Source organism: Carcharodon carcharias, chromosome 2, assembly GCF_017639515.1.
Source record: "Carcharodon carcharias isolate sCarCar2 chromosome 2, sCarCar2.pri, whole genome shotgun sequence".
Taxonomy (NCBI): Eukaryota; Metazoa; Chordata; class Chondrichthyes; order Lamniformes; family Lamnidae; genus Carcharodon; species Carcharodon carcharias.
This window is the reverse complement of record NC_054468.1, coordinates 73110822-73135096: the sequence shown is the minus strand read 5'-3', so window position 1 is coordinate 73135096 and position 24275 is coordinate 73110822. Positions and strand designations below refer to the sequence as shown.

Sequence of the window (24275 nt, the reverse complement as noted above, 5' to 3'; positions counted from 1 at the left end):
CAAGTAATGGAATATTCTCCACTTGCCTGGATGGGTGCAGCTCCAACAACACTTGAAGTTTGACACCATCCAGGGCAAAGCAGCCTCCTTGATTGGCACCCCATCCACAAACATTCACACCCTCCACCAACGACACTCAGTGGCAGTAGTGTGTACCATCTACAAGATGCACTGCAGGAACTCACCAAGGTTCCTTAGACAGCACCTTCCAAACCCATGACCACTACCATCTAGAAGGACGAGGACAGCAGACAAATGGGAACACCATCATCTGGAAGTTCCCCTCCAAGCCATTCACCATGCTGACTTGGAAATATATCACTGTTCCTTCACTGTCATTGGGTCAAAATCCTGGAATTCCCTCCTTAACGGCACTGTGGGTGTACCTACACTACATGGACTGCAGCAGTTCAAGACAACAGCTCGCTACCACCTTCTCAAGGGCAATTAGGGATGGACAATAAATGTTGGCCTTGCCAGCAACCCACATCTCATGTATGAATTTTTAAAAAGTAAATTAATAGAAGGGGCTTATAATGTTGCCAAGCCCTGTAAGCCTGAGGATTATGTTTTAGAGGCCAAAGGATGACCAAAAGATTGTCAACAAGAAATCAAAATGAGTAAACTAGCAATAATAGAATGGATTCTAAGAGCTTTGACAAGTATATAAAGGGACTAGAAAAAGTAAACACAGTTCCTTTAAAGGTCAAGGCAGGAGAAATAATAATGAGAAATAAAGAAACAGCATGGATATTAAACAAATATTTTGCATCTGTCTTCACATTTGCAGACATGAGGAACATACGAGAAATATTGAGGATCCAAAAGTCTGATGAAGGTGAGGAACTTAAAGCCATTTTCGTATTGTATTGTGATGTCAACTGAGGGATAAACAATGACCACATAACTGGGTATAACTCTTCTGTTCTTCGAAGTAGTGCCCCCAGATGTTTTACATCCCCGAGATCAGGCCTCAGTTTAACATCTCATCCAAAAGGTAGCACCTCCGACAAATGCAGCACTCACTCAGCACTAGAATGCCAGCTTAGATTTTTGTGCTCAAATCTGGAGGTGACTCTTGAATCCACAACTATCTGACTCGGAGGCAGGAGTGCTACCAACTGAGCCACAACTTACAGTACGAGAGGATTTTTGCCCTGCCTGGAGACTTTAGAGGTAGAGGGTAGAGTCTCAAGTTAAGGAGTTGGCCACTTACGACCAAGATAAGGAGAAATTTCTTCAGTCAGAGGCTTGAGAATCTTTGAAATTCTCTAAAGCAGTGTGTGGAAGCTCATTCAGTATATTCAAGACCGGGACTGATAGATTCCTGTGAGGGACTCAAGGGATATGGGAATTGAGCATGGAAGTGGAGTGGAGTTTGAAGCTTGAAGCTTATTCGTGATCTTATTCAATGGATGCAGCAGACTGAATGGGTCATATGGCCAACTCGTGCTCCTACTTCTTATGTTATGGTTCTGTCATAACCCAAACTAGGCATCGGTGGGTATGTTATTTGTGAATAAGTGCCATTCGATAGCAGTGTCACAATATCTTCCAATTATTAGCAAAGTGATGGGAGTAGGCCAATGGGGGAAAGTAACTGGCCGGCTTGAATTTGACCTGCTTTTTGGGGACAGAACATACCTGGGCAACTTCCCAGTGTCAGGTAGATGTCAGTGTTTTAACTGTACTGGAATGTGTTGGCTTAGGGCATGGCTACATCTGGAGCACAAGTCTTCAGTGTTACAGAGAGGTCATTGTCAATGCTCACTGCTTTTTCTGTGTGCAGTGAACTGGATTATTTCTTTATATCGTTTGGGAGTGAATCAAATTGGCTGAAGACTGGTTTCCATGATAAACAAAGCCTCAGGAGCATACAGAGGTACATTATCTACTCAGCACTTCTGGCTGAAGATGGTTGCAAACACTTCAGCATTGACCTGTGCATTCATACTCGCCTCCATCACTGTTGAAAACGGAGCCTCCTTCTCACATTAGTTTTTTTTAATTGTCTCTCGCCCTTTATAATTGGATGTAGCAAGGGCTTTGGTCTGTTTGGAGCTGTTGGTTGACAGATCACCTGACACTGTCAATAGTCTGCTGCTTTCACAGTTTATCAAGCATGTAGTCCTGTCTTGTAGCTTCAGCAGGCAGGAATCTCATTTTCAATATGCATGGTACTTCTCCCAGCAAGCTCTTCTACATTCCTCCTTGAAGCAGGGTTGGTCCCCTGGTTTGATTGGCACCACATCCAAAAACATTCACTCCCTCTGCCACTGACACAAAAAAGCAGCAGTGTGTACAATCTACAAGATGCACTGCAGGAATTCACCAAGGCTCTTTCAATAGCACCTTCTAAACCCATGGCCACTACCATCTAGAAGGACAAAGGCAACAGGTACATGGGAACACCAGCACCTGGAAGTTCCTCTCCAAGTCACTCACCATCCTGACTTGGAAATATATCGCTGTTCCTTCACTGTCCCCGGGTCAAAATCCTAGAACTCCTTCCTAACAGTACTATGAGTGTACCTATACCAAATGGTTCAAGAAGGCAGTTCACCACCACCTTATCAAGGGCATCTAGTGATGGGCAATAAATGCTGGCCCAGCCAGCAAAGCCCACATCCCATGAGTGAATAAGAAAAAAAACATGGATCGTGTCTTTACAGTGACAACTTTGTCTCAAGGACAGTGCAGTGGTCACTGCTACCAATACTGCTATAGATAAATACAACTGTAACAAGCAGACTGGTGAGGATGAGGTCAAGTTGGTTTATTAGTGTTGATTTTCTTGCATAGAAAGACAAGTCTGATCACTATATCCTTCAGGGCTTGGTCAGTAGTGGTGCCACTGAGCCACTCTGGGTGATGAATAATGAAGTTTCCCACCAAGAACACATTCTTGTGACCCGCAGTGTCTTCAAAGTGTGTTCAACATAGAGAAGTACTGGTCCATCAGCTAAGCAGGGCAGTAGATGGTAAAATGCAGGAGGTTACGTGTCCATGTTTGACTTGATGCCATGATACTTTTAGGCTCTGAAGTCAATGTTGAGGACTTTCAGGGCCACTCCTTCACGGCTTTATACCACTTTGTCTCTGGTGGGACATAACCTTAGAATCATACCCAGGTCAGATTGTTTCTCAAATAGTTTGTGGGATAGCTTGCCCAATTTTGACACAAATTCAGAGGACTTTGCAGGGTCGAACTGGCTAGAATTGCCATCCAAATAGTTGAATCAGATGCCCAAGTCAACGCAAGGCTGCATGTTTGCGTTTATTCTTGTGCACCTTTTTTATAGTGGTTTGGTATAACTGAGTGGCTTGCAAGTTAAGGATCAACCAAATGGCTCTTGTTCTGGAATCACATATAGGCCAGACGAGTAAGAATGTCAGGTTTGTTTCTCCAAAGAGCATTAGTGAACTAGTTGAGTTTTTACGTTAATAAGCTGGCCCGCATTAATCCAGGCCTCTTGGTTACTAGCTTGCTGATTGCACTATGTATAACTACTGTAGTGATTAGAAAATTGCAAGTTCCTTAACTGTTACAACTGTAATGCAATTGCTCAGTCATAACCTTCATATTTTGCTCCAGGTCAACATAAAATAGACCAGTCTGGAGGTCGGTTATGAGTATTAGAGAAATGAATACAAATAACTGGACTGAATTTTAGGCGAAATAAACTGCTTAGGTAATAAAGTATTAAATTGTGCAACTGTTTTGTTGCTTTTAATATCAAATAGCCTTTACAACTTTAAGAAGCTTCTATCTTAAAAGTTCAACAGTAAATTATTTACATTTGCAGGTGAGGGAGAAAATGCTATGATTAAAATAAGCAGAGTAAAGTTACTGAAATTCTCGCTCTATATTTGATCAAAAGTGAAAGAGAGATTAAGAAGTGATGTCACATACTTATGACACTGTACCTTTTCTGCCTTTTTGTCAGAGATATCTTGTTTTTCTAATACTGCCATGCTCTCCTTCAGATTTTTCACAATGTCTGCTGGAGACTTATGGGACTTGCCAAATGGAAATGGCATTGTTGCCAAGTGACAGGACTATTTCACCTGTAAATGTCAAAACAAAATTCATTTTAGAAAATTTGATGAATACATTTCAATACCATATAAACACTAAGCGTTAAGATTTTTCAGGAATTTTTAAAACTTTCTTTACTTTTAAAGTATGAATTATTCAACCATTTAATTCAATTCAATTCATGCAAAGGTAATTATTTGAAAGGGAGAGTGGAAGTGTACCTTTTGCAAGTGAATTTTGGATACCCACTGGTTCCAGATCAGCAAGGTATATGGACAAACTGATCTGAACCAATTTGATGATCAGTAAACTAAAGCATTCCTTAGTGGTTTAGCCATGAATATTTAATGCTCCTCAGTCACTTTCCAGAGATCCCAGAGCCATGCTTAAGGTGACAATTAGTCTACACCATCAATGTTTAGCTGTTAATCTGGCCTGTCTCTTTAAAGACAAAGCTCAGATACTCTCTGTGGAACAGGTCTAAAGTAAAAGTCTTTCGAAAGCTTCTTTATTTTGGGAACTGCATGGTCTTACTCCTCACCATAACAATCTGGCTAGGCCATAAAAAAGTAAATTACCATTTCTTTCCCAAGCTTGCTCAGGTTGTTTGGTTGCAATTGGTTAATATTTCACAGATTGTGACATTATAGTGTGGCAGACAATCAAAACTTTCACATCTTTAAAAACACTCACACAAAATTAGTCGCACCATTTGTAACATTGAAATTAATATAGGGTGGAAGTGTTCAAATGTCTAGCTGACACAATGGAAACAAGTAGGATTAAACTAGTATTGTCAGCCACATACAGTTAATTGGGAATAAAGATGTGGCCAATTGCAATTTTGATTAGTGAATAAAAATGAATAATAGACACAGTCATTGCACATATGACCTCATTGCTCATATTCACACGCATGCAGGTACAGCCATTTTTGTGCATTTCTTGGTAAAATGGTTAAGACAAAAAAACAGTGCACTAATGCTTTTTGATTGTTGAGTGCTCTACTTCCTTGGTTACTGAATGATGATCAATGTTTGTTAAATACATACCTTAAGTATCTTACCTGTATTGTGTTAAGAGTAAGGTATTTTCAACAAAAAAGAGTTAATCTGGCTAAAAGACTGTCACCACAAATATATCTGTGGCTAGTCAGTACTTTCTATTGGACAACACTCAATTACACTTAACCTTACAGACCTAAAAGTATTCAAGGCTCAAACTCAACTGGCACTGTAATTTGCTTTAGTGCCTCCAAGTTAGGGTAATGTAAAAATGGGTTCCCATTCTTGCTTATTGAGACACACTTGCTGGAAAATGCATATACATGGCCATCAGATGAGGACAGGATCTGATTGGCTGCGATGCCCGAACAAACAAATAGTTTATTGGTCATATTAAGAATGTCATAATTTGAGAATGTTACCCATGATTGCCAGAAATTCTATTCCTCTAAATCACCACTGTTTTCAAGGGAGAAAGGTTGACATTCAGGAACACATGTCTCACGACTGTTTAATTTTTAGTTCACATTCAGGCTGACAACTGGATTGTGGCTAATATGTTCATAGCGTTAACTATAAATAAGTTCAGTTGAATTTTGGGAGGAAGAAGTAAGAAAGATAAATCGTACAAAACTAATGATTTTTGGGTATAGGAAGTTATTCCATGGTCAAATGGCATTAAAATCAATGGAATTTAACCCAAATCTACAATTAAAAGTAGTACAGCAGCAAACCTTCGCCTCACAACACAACAGCAAAACCAGCAAATCACTCAAAGCTCCACCATCCACATTCTGAATGGTTGTAAGCCCTATTTATCTATCACAGTCGATTCCAACCTATTTTGTGACTATCTCCTAACAAGTCAAATTTAAAATTCTCACATCTTCCACCCCCTCTGACCACCTCCCATTCTGGTTATTTACTCACTCCCAACTTCCCTCTGCTCCATTTTCATTAGCCAAGCCTCAGTCTTCAGAACTCACTGCACACACCTCATCTCTCTTTCTCCTTCCCAAACTACAGTTAGCTTAAAACAAATTTCTTAATTTAAGCTTTCAAAAGCTGCCTTTTCTGTGAAGCGCTTTAAGCATTGTTTTATGTTAAAAATGCAATAAAAAATTCAAGTTATGATTAAAGATGTGCAGTGCAACCAAGCAGCATGGGTAACAGGTTCTAATTCAAAAGTGACAATGATTAGAAATCATTGAATCTTTAGGGTAGGAGGCAGCCATTTGGCCCATCGTGCCCATTCTTTTACACAACAAAGCAAGTCATATCAATGTACTGCTAAAGAAATAGGGACATGTCGAAGTTTTTCAATTTACACTCATCAGAGCACTTTGCAAGAATACCAATATAAATGAAGTGTCCTGATGAGTGCAAGATGAAAGCTTCAACGTGTTTCTTTTTTCAGCAATACTCAAATTCTGTACTCCAAATGACTGTTCATTTCAATATATAGATTTGAGATATGAGCTTCCCAGAGAGCACTGTAGCCCACTGTTAGTGAACTGTTGCTATAATCCTTAGGCACTCAACCAAATCATCTCCAAAATGTTAGCTGAAATTTAGCTGGATTGGTTGGATATTTACTTTTCAAGGGGTCCCCTCCATTGAAGCTATCTGCAACAAATCGAAACAAATCAAGCAAATTTCAGTTTTTCTGAGAGATTCTTAAGGACGCTGTTAATGTGTCTCTTACTTGGACAAGGAGATACAACAGAAGTTATGTGACACAAAGCTTTCCCCACCCAAGAAAAGAAATAACTTTAAAGGGTTACTGTCCAGTATCTTCTATCCTGAAACAGCAATTTATTAAGTTATTTTGGGGGCCGGGGAGGAGTTAGAATTGAGAAACTATAACTCAATACTACAGTTGTAAACAGGATGGAACAGAAGGCAAATCAAGTAGTGGGTGCTCTGGTGATATCAAGCTTGAATATTAAAAATCTTCCAGTAGTAAGAGGAAAGACCAAGGGAGGTATGGTTTCACAACAGAAAGTTGGACAACAAGAGTTGCTCTTAGAGTTAAATGTGAAGAAGCCAGTCTGGTTCAACACCCAGTCTCCAAATAGCCATAACTTCTTCCAGTTAAATATTGGGAATATTGAAGCTACCAACTTTTCCCACCTGCATGAACTTCTGTTCCGTTGCCACCTTCTACATTCAGTTAGAGTTGCAAGAGGGTAACAAATGTTCATCGTGGACTCATCATTTGGGTTCCTGACCAAAATAATAATGCTGAATTTCCATTAAAAACTTTGTAAACTTCAACACATTCACCAGCATCAGATTTTGATTTCCAAAAAGATCCAACTTGAAATGCCCAATCCAGATTCAAGTGACTAACTATCCTTTCCAAAGATTTTCTTTCTGACTCCTATCCCAGAAATGGAATAAACTCATACCATCGAAGTAAAACTTATTACCAAGGTAAAAAGGTTAAGCAATTAGGATGTGAGACCCACTTCAAAACCCGATATTTAAGAAAAATTACCTCTTGATGAATGCAGTGATGTTTCAGAAGAAGGTATTTTGGATGAGTACTCTTTACAAGAGAAAAAAGCTTGCATGTAGTATTCAGAACAAAATAAATGAATGAACGGCACAAATAGAGGATAATGGGTATGATCCTATAGCCATTACGGAGATGTGGTTACAGGGGGATCAAAGCTGGGAACTAAATATTCAGGGGTATGTGACTTTTCGAAAAGACAGGCAGGAAGGAAAGGGTAAAACAAAAACAGAATTACCCGGAAAAACTCAGCAGTTCTGGCAGCATTGGCGGAGAAGAAAAGAGTTGACGTTTCGAGTCCTTATGACCCTTCAACAGAACTGATTGAATGTTAGAAACGGGGTGAAATATAAGCTGGTTTAAAGTGGGGGGGTGGGGGCAGGGGGGGTGGGTGTGGAGAAGAGAAGTCAAAGTGGTAGGGTAGCTTTATTAGTACGAGATGGAATAAGTACAACAGCAAGAAAGGATCTTAGATTGGAAGATGTATAATCCATATGGCTGCAGGTAACAAATAACAAGGGGAAGGCGACAATGGTAGTCTATAGGCACCCCCCCTAACAGTAGCTATACCGTAGGACAGCAAATAAACCAGGAGATAATGAGGGCATGTAAAAAAAGGCAGTGCATTAATCATGGGTGACTTCAATCTTCATGTAGGTTGGGAAAATCAAATTGGCAGAGGTAGGCACAAGCAAGAATTCAGAGTGATTTCAGGACTGTTCCCTAGAACAATATGTTGTGGATCCAACCAGGGATCAGGCAATTTTGGATCTGGTAATATGTAATGAGGCAGGTTTAATAAATGATCTCAGAGTAAAAGATACACTAGGAAACAGTGATCATAACATGGCAGAATTTAGCATTCAGTTTGAGTGTGAGAAACTTGGGTCAGAAACAACTATGCTAAGCTTAAATAAGGATAAGTACAAAGGATTGAGGGCAGAGTTGGCTTGAGTGGACTGGGAAAGGAGTTTAACAGAAAGGACAGTTGATGAACAATGGCAGATGTTTAAGAAAATAATTCATGCCTCACAACAAAGGTGTATCCCAGTGAGAAAGGAAGATTCCAGGAAGGGGATAAACCAACCATGGTTAACCAAGGAAGTTAAAGATAGTATCAAATTGAAAGAAAAAACATTCGACATGGCAAAGATCAGTGGTAAACCAGAGGTTTGGGAAAGTTTTAAAAACCAAAAGATTATCAAAAAAAAATTTTTAAAAAGAGAAAATAAACTGAGGGTAAACTAGCAAGTAATATAAAAACGGACAGTAAGAGCCTCTTTAAACATATAAAAAGGAAGAGAGGGGCCAAAGTAAACATAGGCCCCTTAGAGAATGAGACTGGCAAAATAATTATGGGGAACCAGGAAATGTCAGAGAAGTTGAATAAATACTTTGCAATAGTCTTCACAGGAGAAGATACTAATAAAATTCCAAAAATACTAAACAATCAAGGGGCAAAGGATGGGGGGAAATAAATACAATAACTATCACCAGAGAAAAAGTACTAGCATACTAATGGGGCTAAAGGTCGATAAATCCCCTGGGCCTGATGGGTTGCATCTTAGGATATTAAAAGAACTACACAAGTAGCGGTAGTAATCTTCCAAGAATCCTTATATTCTGGAAAAGTCCCAGACGATTAGAAAACTGCCAATGTAACACCCTTATTCAAAAAGGAGACAGACAAAAAATGGGTAACTATAGGCCAGTTAGCTTAACATCTGTCATTGGGAAAATGTTAGAGTCTATTATAAAGGATGTAATAGCAGAGCATTTAGGAATGCATAATACAATCAAGCAGAGTCAGCATGACTTCATGAAGGGAAAAGCATGCCTGACAAATTTATTAGAATTCTTTTAGGAGGCAACAAGCAGGATAGAAATAGGGGAACCAGTAGATGCAATATATTTGGATTTCCAAAAGGTGCTCGATAAGATACCGCACATAAAGCTACTTAATAAGATAAGAGCCCATGGCATTGGGGGTAGTAAATTAACATGGATAGAGGATTGGCTAACTAATAGAAGATAGAGAGTTGTATTAAGGGGGGCATTTTCAGGATGGGAACCTGTAACTAGTGGAGTACCACAGGGATCAGTGCTGGGGACACAATTATTTACAATATATATTAATGACTTAGATGAGGGAAATGAATGTACTACCAAGTTTGCGGGTGACACAAAAATAGCTGGGAAGGCAAGTGGTGAGGGTGACACAAAGAGCCTACAGAGGGATAGAGACAGGTTAAGTGAGTGGGCAAAAACTTGGCAGTTTTTGGAATATGGAACATGGAATATAATGTGGGAAAATGTGAGGTTATGTGTATTTGGGAGGAAGAATAGAGGAGCTGTATAATATTTACATGGAGATACTGTGCAGAAAGCTACAGCATACAGGGATTTGGGAGTCCTCGTGTATGAATCACAAAAAGCTACCATACAAGTTCAGCAAGTAATAGGTAGGGCAAATGGAATGTTGGCCTTTATTTCAAAAGGACTGGAGCATAAAAATAGGGAAGTCTTGCTAAAACTATACAAGGCACTAGTTAGACCACAACTAGAATACTGTGAACCGTTTTGGTCCCCTTATCAAAGGAAAGATATACTGGCATTGGAGGCAGTCCAGTGAAGGTTCACTGGGTTGACCCCAAGTATGGAGAGATTTTATGAAGAGAGGTTGAGTAGGTTGGGCCTGTACTCATTGGAGTACAATGTTATTGAAACATATAAGATTCTTAGGGGGCTTGGCGGGGTAGATGCTGAGAGGTTGTTTCCCCTTGTGGGAGCGCCTAGGACCAGAGGGTATAATCTCAGAGTAAGGGGTAGCCCATTTAAGACAGAGGTGAGGAGGAATTTCTTCTCTCAGAGGGTAATGAATCTGTGGAATTCTTTACTGCAGAGGGCCGCAGAGGCTGGGTCATTAAGTATATTCAAGGCTAAGATAGATTTTTAATCAGTAAGAAGATGAAGGGTTATGGGGAAAAGGCAGGAAAGCAGAGTTGAGGATTATCAGATCAGCATTGAATAGCGGAGCAGACTCGATGGGCCGAATGGCCTAATTCTGCTCCTACGTCTTATGGTCTTTAATTCCTATTTCTTGATAGGTTATTATTGGTGGTCCCTCCACAATCTGAAAGATGACTCTTTTTAAAAATGTGGCATCATTCTATAATTCCAAGTAGTGTCCACACAAAACCAATGTACATATACAAAAGAAATGAAGAATGCTTTTAGATACAACTGTTTGATCAACCATATACAATCCAGGTATGTTGGGCAGTTCAGAAAACAATGCTGAAATCACAGAAACTAAATTTTTTTTTGCAAAAATATACTTTATTCATAAATCTTCAACAACATTTCAAACCATTTCAAAATCACCATCACAAAAATACAATCAGGTTCAACTTTTACAACATGAATCACAAGGTGTATCAGTACAAACAATGAATATTACAATCATTGGCAGACATTCAGCTGTACATCCTGAAGGGCTCTTTACAGTTCCCAGCCCCTCGGTGCACTGTGGCAGAAAGGTCTTAGGCAGCGACCCTTCCCCATTGCACCTTTGCGGCAGCTGCCCCAAGCTTTAGTGCGTCCCTCAGTACATAGTCCTGGACCATGGAATGTGCCAGTCTGTAACACTCGTTCGGGGACAACTCTTTGCGCTGGAAGACCAACAAGTTACGGGCAGACCAAAGAGCGTCTTTTACCGAGTTGATGATCCTCCAGCTGCAGTTGATGTTTGTCTCGGTGCGTGTCCCTGGGAACAGCCTGTAGAGCACAGAGTCCTGTGTCACAGAACTGCTTGGGATGAACCTCGACAGAAACCACTGCATCTCTCTCCAGACTTTCTTTGCAAAGGCACAATCCACAAGGAGGTGAACAACGGTATCTTCCCCACCACAGCCACCTCAAGGGCAACGTACCAAGGGGGTGAGACTCCTGGCGTGTAGGAACGATCTGACGGGGAGGGCCGTTCTCACCACCAGCCAAGCTACATCTTGGTGCTTGTTGGAAAGTTCTGGCGATGAGGCATTCTGCCAAATGAAATCACAGAAACTAAAATCTTACCAGAAAACCAAAAGCATGTCTGGTCATATCAGATACAATATTCAGCCAATTAACTAACTATACAAAGTGTCTCCTACACGTAACAGTGACTACATTTCAAAACTACTTAATTGGCTGTAAAGCACTTTCGAACGGCATAGGGTTCTAAAAAGTGCTATGTAAATACAATTCTTCCTTTCTCCTGTAATAAACTGATGGTTTACAACAACTTATATTTGCATAATTTTTTTAACAAAGTATCCAAAGTTATTGGCTATTAGAGAAAAGAGACAATAAACAGTGGAGGGAAATTTGGGAAACTTAATGTGGGGTAATTTGAGAAAATTGCAAGTTTGTGGAAGAATAAATTTTAAACAACCAAGGAAAATTGCAGCAGTTAGGTCTAGAGGCAGTGAAATCTAAAGGTAGATATGTAAGCAAGGTAGGTGTACACATTCTCAAGATAAAATAAAATGCTTGGGCATAGTAGGAGATGACAATTCACCCTCTATTTTAACATTAGGCAAGGGAAAATAATTACCATTTCAAAACTGTACAAAACAAAATACAGAGATCACCTTATTTACACTCACTACCCAGCACACTCAATCTGAGCTTCCCTGTGCAAAACTTTCACATACAAAGGTTGTCCAACTTGAATGTAAACAAAGAGCTTTGACCATGATGGAACCTGTAGTTAAGGGACTAAATAAATAAATATATTGAAAAACTTTACTCTAAGTTATAATTATGTATGCATATCAGACTACATTGGCCTTTGAATAGTTATGCTTCCTGCCTCTGCATCAATCTACTACTTTAATTAAATCTAGTGAGTGAGAAAGTTTCAATATTACAATTGTGAAAAAAATGGAATTGTAATTCTGAATATGAAGAGAACTTACAAAACCCCAGCAATCGACAAAATGATTCATAAAACTTCAGTTAATTGTACCAAAGTCATGCGACGGTTAAGAATGCAAATGTTATTTCACTTGTTTCAAGACCCAATTACTTTTTGTCCAAACTAAGCAAAAATCAGCATGATGTTAGCATAAAATTAATGCCCGTTTTATGCAGTCATCCAGCAGCAAGTGTTGCTCTAACCTTTAGTTTGAAGAACATAATGTCAAGACTAATATCTTTAACTTCACACAATCTTATAAAAATGTAAAGGTTAGTCAATATTTCAGCATCAAAGGTGCTTGGAAGGGGGCTACTAACAACCAAAAATTTTTGCCTGATACTTAGTCATTCATCCTTTTTCTTTTAAAAAAAGACTTAAATCCTCCTCCCAGGCAGCATTCCTAGCTTCACTGTGACCGCTTTAACTAGCAAAGGGTATATGTAACTGTGGCTAGAATTAAATGTTGGTCAATATTCCCTCCATATTGTGGGAAACAACCATCCTTTGCTGGGTTTCCAGCATTTTCTTGCTGCAGAACTAGTCAAGCATGAATACAAAAATGGGCTGATCTATGTGCTAAGTTATTCTGATGGAAACATATAAATGAATCTACTAAATACAAGTTTAACAAAGCTGGTTTTAGCAAAAATTGCTGAGCCCTGACAGAAGCAATGAAGATCCCAATAAAATGAAAATTATTTTTCAACAGTATTTTTGAAACATTTAGTCAACAACTTCCAGCTCCTGCTAAATGTATTTTCATTTGAAACTATGGATTAACAAAGCTTCTAGGCTGTTTGAAAGCTAAAAATGTTAGGATTTAATGATTAAATGACAGCTGCAGTACTCCCAAAAACAGTTACTTAAAATCATCATACACAGGTTTGCACACTGAATGCAAGTTACACTGAGTGCTACATGATTGGGATGGCTCAAGGGATTAGTACATCAAGCTATTCCAGGTCCTCTGCACAGGAGGACTACCAGCTTCACTGGGTAGAAGTGGGTTGTTTTATACAATAGTTTAATACATTAACTATGATAATTACACGAAATGTAACTATCAGAACTGAAGGCCCCTCATATCCCTGTTGTGTGCACCAAGTGTTTTCTTTGCTAGGATTCATTTTCCTCAATCTTTCTCTGACAGCAAGCTGAGTCATTTGTCCTGTGCTTTCATTCTTCTTGCCCTCCCCAAATTATATTACAGTTTTCAAACTCATTTATTTCCCACGAAAACCTCAATGCTCAGGTCTTAAATAGTGCACATGGAACAAAATTTAAGCATGAGAAAACAGATTTGTTGGGGACCAAAAGGAATTAAGTGTACAGCACAATAATGAAACTTTAAAAAAAGATAGACTACTAAGCGTTTGTAATGAAATGAATTTGGCATAAACCAATTCCCTTTAGACTCAGGTCTCCAATACAAAACCACTCTTCTTGTCCCAAATTATTTGCAATCTCAGTCACAGGGATATGAAAATCATCCAACGTAAAGCAGTATTCCCTTTTAAGTAATGGTACATATCAATTGATCTGAACTTTGGATACTAGATTTCTACACCCAACGACTAACACCCTGTATCCTCGAGCTTAGATCATAGCATTTTTTCCTCACATCCTGCCCCATCAGGAACATAAAAGCACAAGATCATACAAGAATTCTGCTACGTTTTATAATGCTGAGACCTCCTCATTTCCAGTCTACAGGGTGCACACAAAACTGAGAATGGGTTTTTAAATCAGACATCTCCTAGAGCAATACCACATCTGTTGTCCATCCACCTTCCCTTCCTAGGCCCCATGTTAGTTGACATTATTAATGGTTCTTCTCAGGTTCCTTCCTTTAAAAAAAAATCTCTAAAATTTATTCTGACCATTCTACCTCGCAAATTATTGCCCATCCTTAAATGTTTTGCTGCCTTCCAAAATATGGCTTGGTTCCACTCTTGCTTAATAGCCACAACATCTCTAACAACAGTGCCTCTAACCAGCCTGCCCCATGACCTCTGATATCCTCAAAGTATCAATCCTTCCCCTATTCTTCATCTGCAGCGGCTCTTAGTAATAACATCCAAAAAAAACATCAAATTCTGCATATTCAATATCCAGCTATACCGCTCCACCAATTCTCTTGACCACTCCATTGTCTGTGTGTCAGGCTGCTCGTCTGATATCCAGTCCTGGATGCATCGCACAGTCCCTCAACTAAACATTATGAAGACTGCGATCATTGTTTTTGGCCTCAATACAAAATTTGTGCTGTTGCCACAGATTCCATCCCTTTCCCTGGCTACTGTTTCTGACTAAACAAAACTATTTGCAACTTCAATGTCTTAACTGATCTAGAGCTGAGCTTTCAATTCCACATACTTTTCATTGCAAAGACCGTCTAATTCCACTTTCATAATAACAGCCATATTTAGCTGATGCTGAGATCTTCATCCCCATGTCTCTGTCAACTTCAAATGCGATTATTCCAATCATTTCCTACCCATTCTCCAATTTCTGTAAACTCCTACTCACCCAAACTTCCCGCATTGTGCATCTCATCTTTCACTCTGTCCCTGCAGATCCACTCCCCCAAAGCCTCCAAAATACAATCCCCAACCCCATATTTACATTCTTTTGTGGTTCAACCCCATCTCTAAAATCTCCAACCCTACAAAACCGAGCTCTTCTGCAATCCACTTCCCTTTGTCCTACAGTCACTGACAGCTGTGCCTTCAGCTATCTAGGCCCTAGGTTCTGTAATTCTCTCCATAATAGTTTCTACACCACTCCCTCAACCAATTTAAAACCATGTTTTTCAGCCACTCTTCCTAATATCTCCTCTTTTGCTCGGTGGTCATTTTTGTTTGATTACGCAAACACTTTGGAACATCACAGAAGTCCTCTGTCAACATATTTATACATCTGGGCAAATAGAGAAATTTAGTCATCAGTGTGAATATGCCCCTCGAGTTGCTCTGCTGTAAATTATCTGGAGTGCAGTACCCATCCACAGCTTTGTAATTTCATTTGATAATACAGCCAACAGGAGAAACTCATCATTTAGCAAACTGTCTGCAAATACACACTTTCGTAGCTCAAGATTAAGTAAATCCCAATCAAATCACAAGACACTTCCCATAGCTAATCAACAAAAAGAGCCTTAAGAGCAGCAGAGACAACTGAGTAAATCACAAGGCATTTATTTAAGACATCAAGGCATAAGTATGGCAAAATATTAGAATTAACTTTTTAACCAAGATAAAAATTGCAATACCTCAAATTACATTTTCCGACGTCCTGAGAAAAATACCATTCATTTAAATGTTGTAATGCTAGACAATATTAAATTTAGCATTGCACCACAGGCCTCCACTAGGGAAGGAGTAGGGCCCCTTAAGGGCCATAGTGGTAATGTGTGTGTGGAGCCGGAAGATGTAAGTAGGGTTCTAAATAATATATACTTTGTGTCAGTGTTCACAAGTGAGAGGGACAACATAGTATGGAAATCAGGCAGAAGGACTGTGATATAATTAAAGAAATTAGCATAGAAAAGGAGGAGGTTCTAAGTGGTCTGGCAGGCTTAAAAGTAGACAAATCTCCAGGCCCAGATGAAATGTATCCCAGCCTGTTGCGTGAGGCAAGGGAGGAGATAGCAGAGGAACTGGCAATAATTTTCAATACCTCTTTGGCCACAGGAGAAGTGCCAGAGGACTAGAGGACAGCCAATATGATACCATTATTTAAGAAGGGAGGAGAGGATAAACCAGGAAACTACAGGCCAGTCAGTCTAACTTCAGTGGTGGGGAAACTATTGGAAGCAACTCTGAGGGACAGAATTAATCTACACTTGGAGAAGCAGGGATTAATCAAAGACAATCAGCATGGTTTTGTTAAAAGGAGGTCATGTCTGACCAATTTGATTGAATTTTTCGAAGAGATGACCAGGTGTGTAGATGAGGGCAATGCATTTGACGTAGTCCACTTGAACTTCAGCAAAGCTTTTGATAAGGTCCCGCATGGGAGACTGATAACGAAGGTAAGAGCCCATGGGATCCAAGGCATTTGGCAAATTAGATCTAGAATCGGCTGAGTGGCAGGAAGCAGAAGGTGATGGCTGAGAGGTGTTTTTGTGACTGGATGTCTGTGTCCAGTGGGGTTCCACAGGGATCGGTGTTGGGTCCCTTGCTGTTTGTGATATATATAAACGATTTAGATTTGAATGTAGGAGGGCTGAGCAGTAAGTTTGTGGATGACACGAAAATTGGTGGGGTGGTAAAAAGAGAGGAGGATATTCTTAGATTACAGGAGGATATAGGCAGATGGGCTGATCAGTGGCACATGGAATTTAATCCATATAAGTGTGAGGTGGTGCATTTGGGCAGGACAAACAAGGCATTGGAATACACGATAAATATTAGGACCCTGGGAAGTACTGAGGATCAGAGGAACCTTGGTGTGCATGTCCACCGGTCTCTTAAGGTAGCGGGACAGGTAAGTAGGATGGTTAAGAAGGCAAATAGGATACTTGCTTTTATTAGCCGAGGCGCAGAATATAAGAGCAGGGGGTTATGCTGGAACTATATAAAATGCTGGTACGGCCACAGTTAAGAGTATCGAGTACAGTTCTGGAATCCACATCATAGGAAGGATGTGATTGTACCCGAGAGAGTGCAGAGGAGATTTACCAGGATGTTCCCTGGGCTGGAGAGTTTTAGTTATGAGGAGAGATTGGATAGACTGGAGTTATTTTCCCTGGAGCAGAGGAGATTAAGGGGGGGGACATGACTGAGGTGTATAAAATTATGAGGGGCATAGACATTGTAGACAGGAAGGAACTTTTCCCCTTGGTAGAGGAATCAATAACCAGAGGGCATACATTTAAGGTAAGGGGCACAAGTTTTAGAGGGGATGTGAGGAAGAATTTTTTCACCCAGAGGGTGGTGAGAATCTGGAACTCACTGCCAGAAAAGGGTGGAAGAGGCAGAAACCCTCATAACACTTAAGAAGTATTTGGGTGTGCACTTGCGATACCATGGCATATAAGGCTATGGGCCTAGTGCTGGAAAATGGGATTAGAATAGTTAGGTACTTGTTTGACTGGCGCTGACTCGATGGGCCGAAGGGCCTTGTTCTGTGCTGTAGACCTCTCTGACTCTATCAATGCCTGAAGAATCTTCAGCGTATGGAAATTGAATTCACCACAACCTAGCACGGAACAGTAAATAAGCACACAACCCCAAGTTTCACAAATGGACCTCAGTTACAGTAACCCTTATGTTAAAATCCTGCAGCGAGGAAGTGGAAGGTAAAAAGCAATTTTGGGAAATGAACCTCAATGCCCTCATCAAGTGCTAGCAGGTTAAGAACAGCAGAGTTAGGTGTAGAATGAACACAAGAAATATCAGGCCCGTCGAGCCTGCTCCACCATTCAATAATACAATGGCTGACCTTGGGCTTCAACTCCACTTCTCTGCTCGATTCTCATACCCCTGGATTTCCTGAGACACCAAAAATCTGTCTGTCTATCCTAGCCTTAAATGTATTCAATGATGCAGCATCCACAATCCTCTGGGAAAGTGAATTCCAAAGATTCACAACACTGAGCGAAGTAATTACCCCTCATCTCAGACCTAAATGATTGGCCCCCTATTCCGAGGCTGTACTCCCGGATTTTAGATTCCCCGACTAGTGGAAACAATCTCTCAGCATCTACTCTGTCCAGCTCCTTCAGGATCTTATACATTTTAATGAAATTTCCTCACATTCTTCTAAACTCCAGAGAAAATAGACCCAATTTTCTCAGCCTCTCATTATAGGACAACACCCTCATCCCAGGGGCCAATTTGGCCAACCTTCGCTGTGCTGCCTCCAATGCAAGTATATCTTTTCTTAAACATGGAGACCAAAACTGCACACAGTGCTCCAGATGTGCTCCCATCAAAACCTTGTACAACTCTAGCAAGACTTGTTTATTCTTGTACTCCAATCCCATTACAATAAAGTTCCCTCGATACTGCCCCAACAATATCTTTGACTCCAATCAGAATACACTAAGCTACAAAAACATGGAATCTCCTATATGGTCATCCTCCGGTCCCTCAGATTCCAAATTTAGTGCGAAATTAGGAGCAGCAGTGAACTGCAAACACGTGGCCGGCAAGCAACAGGCAGAGACTGGCCTAATTCATTTCACATAGGTCACTTACAACAAACAGCAAAGAGAGATTTCCATTGAGCTGCAGATCAAGTCCACAGTGGAAAGGTGGGTGGTGCAATGCAAGTACCTCTACGGGTAGTGTACCTGCCTGAGTTCATGCCTTCCAACTGTGTCAGCTGTAACTCTAAAGTGCTAAAATGTCCCATGATACTTCACAGAAGTGTTATCAAACAAAATATGACACTGAGCCACATAAGGGGCTTTTAGGGCATATGACCAAAAGTTTGATCAAACAGGTAGCTTTTAAGGAGATTTTAGTGGAGGAAAGCGAGGTAAAGAGGTGAAAAGGTTAAAGGAAGGAATTTGAGTTTAGGATCTTGGTAGCAGAAGGCAACACCACCAATGGTGCAGCGATTAAAATCAAGGATGTTCAAGAAACCAAAACTGGAGGATTGCCAAGTTTTCAGATGGTTGTAGAGCTGGATTAAGCCAGAGATAGGGAGAGGCAATGCCACACAGGGATCTGAAAACATGCATAAGAATTTTAAAATTGAACTGTTGCTGAACCTGGAGCCACTGGTCAGTACGCATTGGGTTAATGAATGAACAGGACTTGTTAAGAGATTGGATACGGCCAGCAGAGTTTTCGATGAACTCAAGTTTAGATAGCGTGGGAAGTCATCCAGGAGACCATCGGAATAATCAAATTTAGAACAGAGTAACTGACAGGGTTTGAGTGGATGAGCTGAGGTAGGTGCAGAGATGGGTGACATTAAGAGGTTTGAATAGACAGTCATAGTGATGGAGTGGATACCTGGTTAGAAATACAACACCAAGTTTACAAACAGTCTGTTTCAGTCTCAAGCAGTAGGGAGAGAGATGGAGTTGGTGGCCAGGGAATAGAGTTTGTAGCAAGGACCAAAAACAATGACTTCGACCTTTTCAATATTTAGTTGGAAATTTCTGCTCTTCCAGTACCGGATGTCAAGTAAGCAGCATGAAAAATCAGAGGCAACAGAAAGCTAGATGGCAGGTGCTTTTGTTACACAAGAAAGGCAGACAGTTGGCACTTCACCTTTTGATTAACAAGTGGCAATCTTGAATCCCTGCGAGACCTCAGCTTAAGAAACTGGTTCTCACTTGACAGCAATGCCCTAGAGTATCTCAAGCAGAAGAGGTTGATTCCCTTGACTCCCTTCTCTCTCCCCTTGTCCAGTCCCTTCCCACCTACATCCGTGATTCCTCTGACACCTTACGTCACATCAACAATTTCCAGTTCCCTGGCCCCAACCGCCTCCTCTTCACCATGGACGTCCAATCCCTCTACACCTCCATCCCCCACCGGGATGGTCTGAGGGCCCTTAGCTTCTTCCTCGAACAGAGGCCCGAACAATCCCCATCCACCACTACTCTCCTCTGTCTGGCTGAACTTGTTCTCACACTGAACAATTTCTCCTTCAACTCCTCTCAGTTCCTCCAAATAAAAGGTGTAGCTATAGGTACCCGCATGGGCCCCAGCTATGCCTGTCTCTTTATGAGGTATGTGGAACATTCCTTGTTCCAGCCCTGCTCTGGCCCCATTCCACAACTCTTTCTCTGGTACATCGATGATTACTGCGGTGCTGCTTCATGCTCTCGTCGGGACCTGGAAAAATTTATTAATTTTGCTTCCACCCTCCATCATTTTCACGTGGTCCATCTCTGACACTTCCCTTCCCTTCCTTGACCTCTGTCTCAATCTCTGGTGATAGACTGTCCACCAATATCCAATACAAGCCTACCAACTCCCACAGCTACCTCGACTACAGTTCCTCACACCCCGCTTCCTGTAAGGACTCCATCCCATTCTCTCAGTTCCTTCGCCTCCGTCGCATCTGTTCTGATGATGCTACCTTCAAAAACAGTCCCTCAGACATGTCCTCCTTCTCCCTTAACCGAGGTTTTCCACCCACGGTGGTTGAGAGGGCCCTCAACCGTGTGTGGCCCATCTCCCACGCATCCGCCCTCACGCCTTCTCCTCCCTCCCAGAAACATGATAGGGTCCCCCTTGTCCTCACTTATCACCCCACCAGCCTCTGCATTCAAAGGATCATCCTCCACCATTTCCGCCAACTCCAGCATGATGCCACCACCAAACACATCTTCCCTTCACCACCCCCCCCGTCGGCATTCCGTAGGAATCGTTCCCTCCGGGACACCCTGGTCCACTCCTCCATCACCCCCTACTCCTCAACCCCCACCTATGGCACCTCCCCATGCCCACGCAAAAGATGCAACACCTGCCCCTTCACTTCCTCTCTCCTCATTGTCCAAGGGCCCAAACACTCCTTTCAAGTGAAGCAGCATTTCACTTGCATTTCCCCCAACTTAGTCTACTGCATTCGTTGCTCCCAATGCAGTCTCCTCTACATTGGACAGACCAAACGTAAACTGAGTGACCGCTTTGCAGAACACCTGCGGTCTGTCCACAAGAATGACCCAAATCTCCCTGTCACTTGCCATTTTAACACTCCACCCTGCTCTCTTGCCCACATGTCTGTCCTTGGCTTGCTGCATTGTTCCAGTGAAGCCCAATGCAAACTGGAGGAACAGCACCTCATCTTCCAACTAGGCATTTTACAGCCTTCCGGACTGAATATTGAATTCAACAACTTTAGATCTTGAACTCCCTCCTCCATCCCCACCCCCTTTCTGTTTCTTCCCCCTTCCTTTTGTTTTATTCAATAATTTATATAGCTTTTTCTTTTCCCACCTATTTCCATTATTTTGAAATCTTCTATGCCACCCCCACCCCCACTAGAGCTGTACCTTGAGTGCCCTACCATCCATTCTTAATTAGCACATTCGTTTAGATAATATCACCAACTTCAACACCTGTGTTCTTTTGTTCTTTTGTCTGTGACATCTTGTGGTTATCTGCTCCTCAGTTTTTGCTTGTCCCTACAACCACACCACCCCCGTCCACTTCTCTTGCAAGTAAATGATGATATAGTAGAAATTGATGAGTTTTCTTTGCTGCTTCTCTTCTCACTTTTGTAAAATCTAATTCATAGATTATATTCTAAGCAACATCATATGACAGTGATTACTCTTCATTTAACAATAGGAAGATATGAGAGCATTCATTTCATTCTCATAAGCAAACTAGGGTTATAAGGGTTGTATATTCAACCTTGGACAACAACTAATTTCTAGAGAAGGTGCATATAAAATTCAAGCTTTGGTTTATGTAGAGCAAAAACCTATTTAAAGGAGTAACATAGAATAGAATCTTACAGCACAGAAGGAGGTCATTCATCCCTGTGTCCATGCTGGCTGTTTGAAAGAACTATCCAATTAGTCCTACTCCCCTACTCTTTCTGCAGAGCCCTGAAAAATTATCCTTTTCAACTAAACAACTAACAGGGAAGGAATTAACTTTAAAAATAGAGGGGAAAAATAAAGCACAAATACCAGATCACCTTTAAATGTTATTTTTTTCAGTGATGTGGATATGCTTGGGGGAAATTTAATGCCCGGATTTTGCATCAACAATAAGTGTCCCATTCACCTTTACATTGAACATAATCGCTTATGTTCCATGATCAGTCCAAAAACCTCAGCAGTAGTTTGACAATATAGTTCCATATGAGGAGCTGTATAATCACTTTAAAATTAGTTTGGTTCAACAGAAACCAAACAACAGAACCAGAAGTTTGGATGTTCAATCAGTCCAAACTTAGGCTACAATTACTAACAACTATATTCGTAGGCTCGAAGCTTGGAGTAAACTTTGCCATGGACCTACATCAATCTTTGGGATCCACTATGAAATACTGAAATAGTTTTAATATGAAACATGTAACTTCAATCTTCTGCGTCAGCCAAGGAAATGTGCCCTTGCAGAAATAATGCAGACTTTGTCATTTTTGGAAAAACATTTACTTCTATGGCAAAACAGAACCAGAAAAGTGTTCCAAACTGTTCAGAGTTTTTCCTCAGTTTCCTGTTTGTCACGTTAATCCCTTAAAGTTCTGTTGCTATGTCTACTTTCCGGCTTTGAGTCAATAAACAGACCAACATTTTTTTCTAAAACACCTGGAACTGAACCTCCTGATGTTGACAACATATTTACCTATAACTTCAATAGTAACCCTCATAAATCAGTTAAAAATTAAATGGTATACACTATCTCTTCGTATTTTGTTCCAATCTTTGCTCCTTAATGCCCCCACATATTGCACTATGTGGTCAAGAGAGCAAATTATCTGGTCCTAGATCATCACCGTCACAATGAAATCTTCTGTTAGGTTACACATAGCAACAAATAGAAGGTACTTGTTCTGTGTTTTCAGAACATCCTCACTGCCAATTCATAAGAATACATCTACCCATCTCCGAGCTGCATCTGAAACAAAGGATAAAAATATCTAGCATTGTAGTGAGTAGCAAGCATGTGCACATTGCGCATGGAAAAGGATGGACTCAGGTGTTTTTTACACACACACAGTGAATTCTCTTTGCTTAAGTTCACAAATAAATAGCACCTAGCGTTACGACGCAGCAGTTGGTAAAGGCTGAATTTTCCCAGAGGGAAACTTGAACAACTGTAATAACCTACATTTTCAATTGGTAGATGCAGCTCTGAATTCAGGATTAAAACCACCAAGCCTCGAGGGTTATTTATATAAAACTAAATTAAACATTTATTTAACAAATTAAACACATACATAGGTCTACAAATTATTACCATAATAACTTTTAAATAAATCTCCAAATTAATCACTTCCACTTCACTAAGATAACAATAACCCACAGACTTTAAACAGACACCAGGCAAAGCACATTTGACCTTATGACTCCAAAATATGGTTCCTTGCAATTTGGTTCCTTTGCAAACACGGTTGTAGGCTTACAAGCTGGTTAGATCTGAAATGCCTCTGTTACACACACAAACTCCTTTCTATTTATACCTAGCTTCCCTGTTGAATGTAAATTTTTTATTGTATTACTAGGTTTTTAATTTTACCTCTCCTAACAGCAATCATTTCATTCCACCAATTTTATTAGTAATATAAACACATTGGTTGATGTCTCCCAGCTAGGTGCAAGGTTTTACTCATTCTTATGAATGGTTTATTCAACAAAATGCAAATTTACACTTTACCTTCTACTCTTTATGTTTGTCTAATTAACATCTCAAACTACTATACATCAAAGCACCCAGGCTAGCTGGCTTTTAATCCAATTAGGCCACTGACAACCACCCCCCCAACCTGGTGCACGCCCACGCACCCCCCCCCCCCCACCATACACACACATAAACGCCCCCCCCCCAACACACACACACATGCACCCCCCACCCCCGACACATACACGCACACACACTATTACAAGTCCAATTTAAAAAATAATTTCCAGTAACATTATAGACATTAATATCTCTTCGTGACAAACCTCTTCATTCAAAGAGGTGGATCAGAACTGTAATCCCTTCACAGATCAGACAGACAGTGAGAGAAACAAAAATGCATAGCCCCTCAGCTATCCGACCCATTCAGAACGAAATGGCTTCCTATTGGTTTAACTGTGGACTTTTAATAGAACAGCTCCACCTT

General features: G+C 40.7%; 1 protein-coding gene across 2 annotated transcripts in view; it reads right to left on the bottom strand.

The window, feature by feature from the left end:
- Nucleotides 1–24275, bottom strand: part of cab39 (calcium binding protein 39) — an 84667-nt gene that overhangs the window by 46369 nt on the left and 14023 nt on the right. Inside the window, exon 2 of one of the 2 annotated variants that reach the window (XM_041181333.1) lies at nt 3928–4068. In XM_041181333.1, coding sequence (XP_041037267.1) covers nt 3928–4041 — 114 coding nt within the window. In that variant the 5' untranslated portion in view covers nt 4042–4068. Of the gene's footprint in view, nt 1–3913; nt 4069–24275 lie in introns of those variants that run through there. The other variant, XM_041181335.1, reaches the window with a different exon arrangement.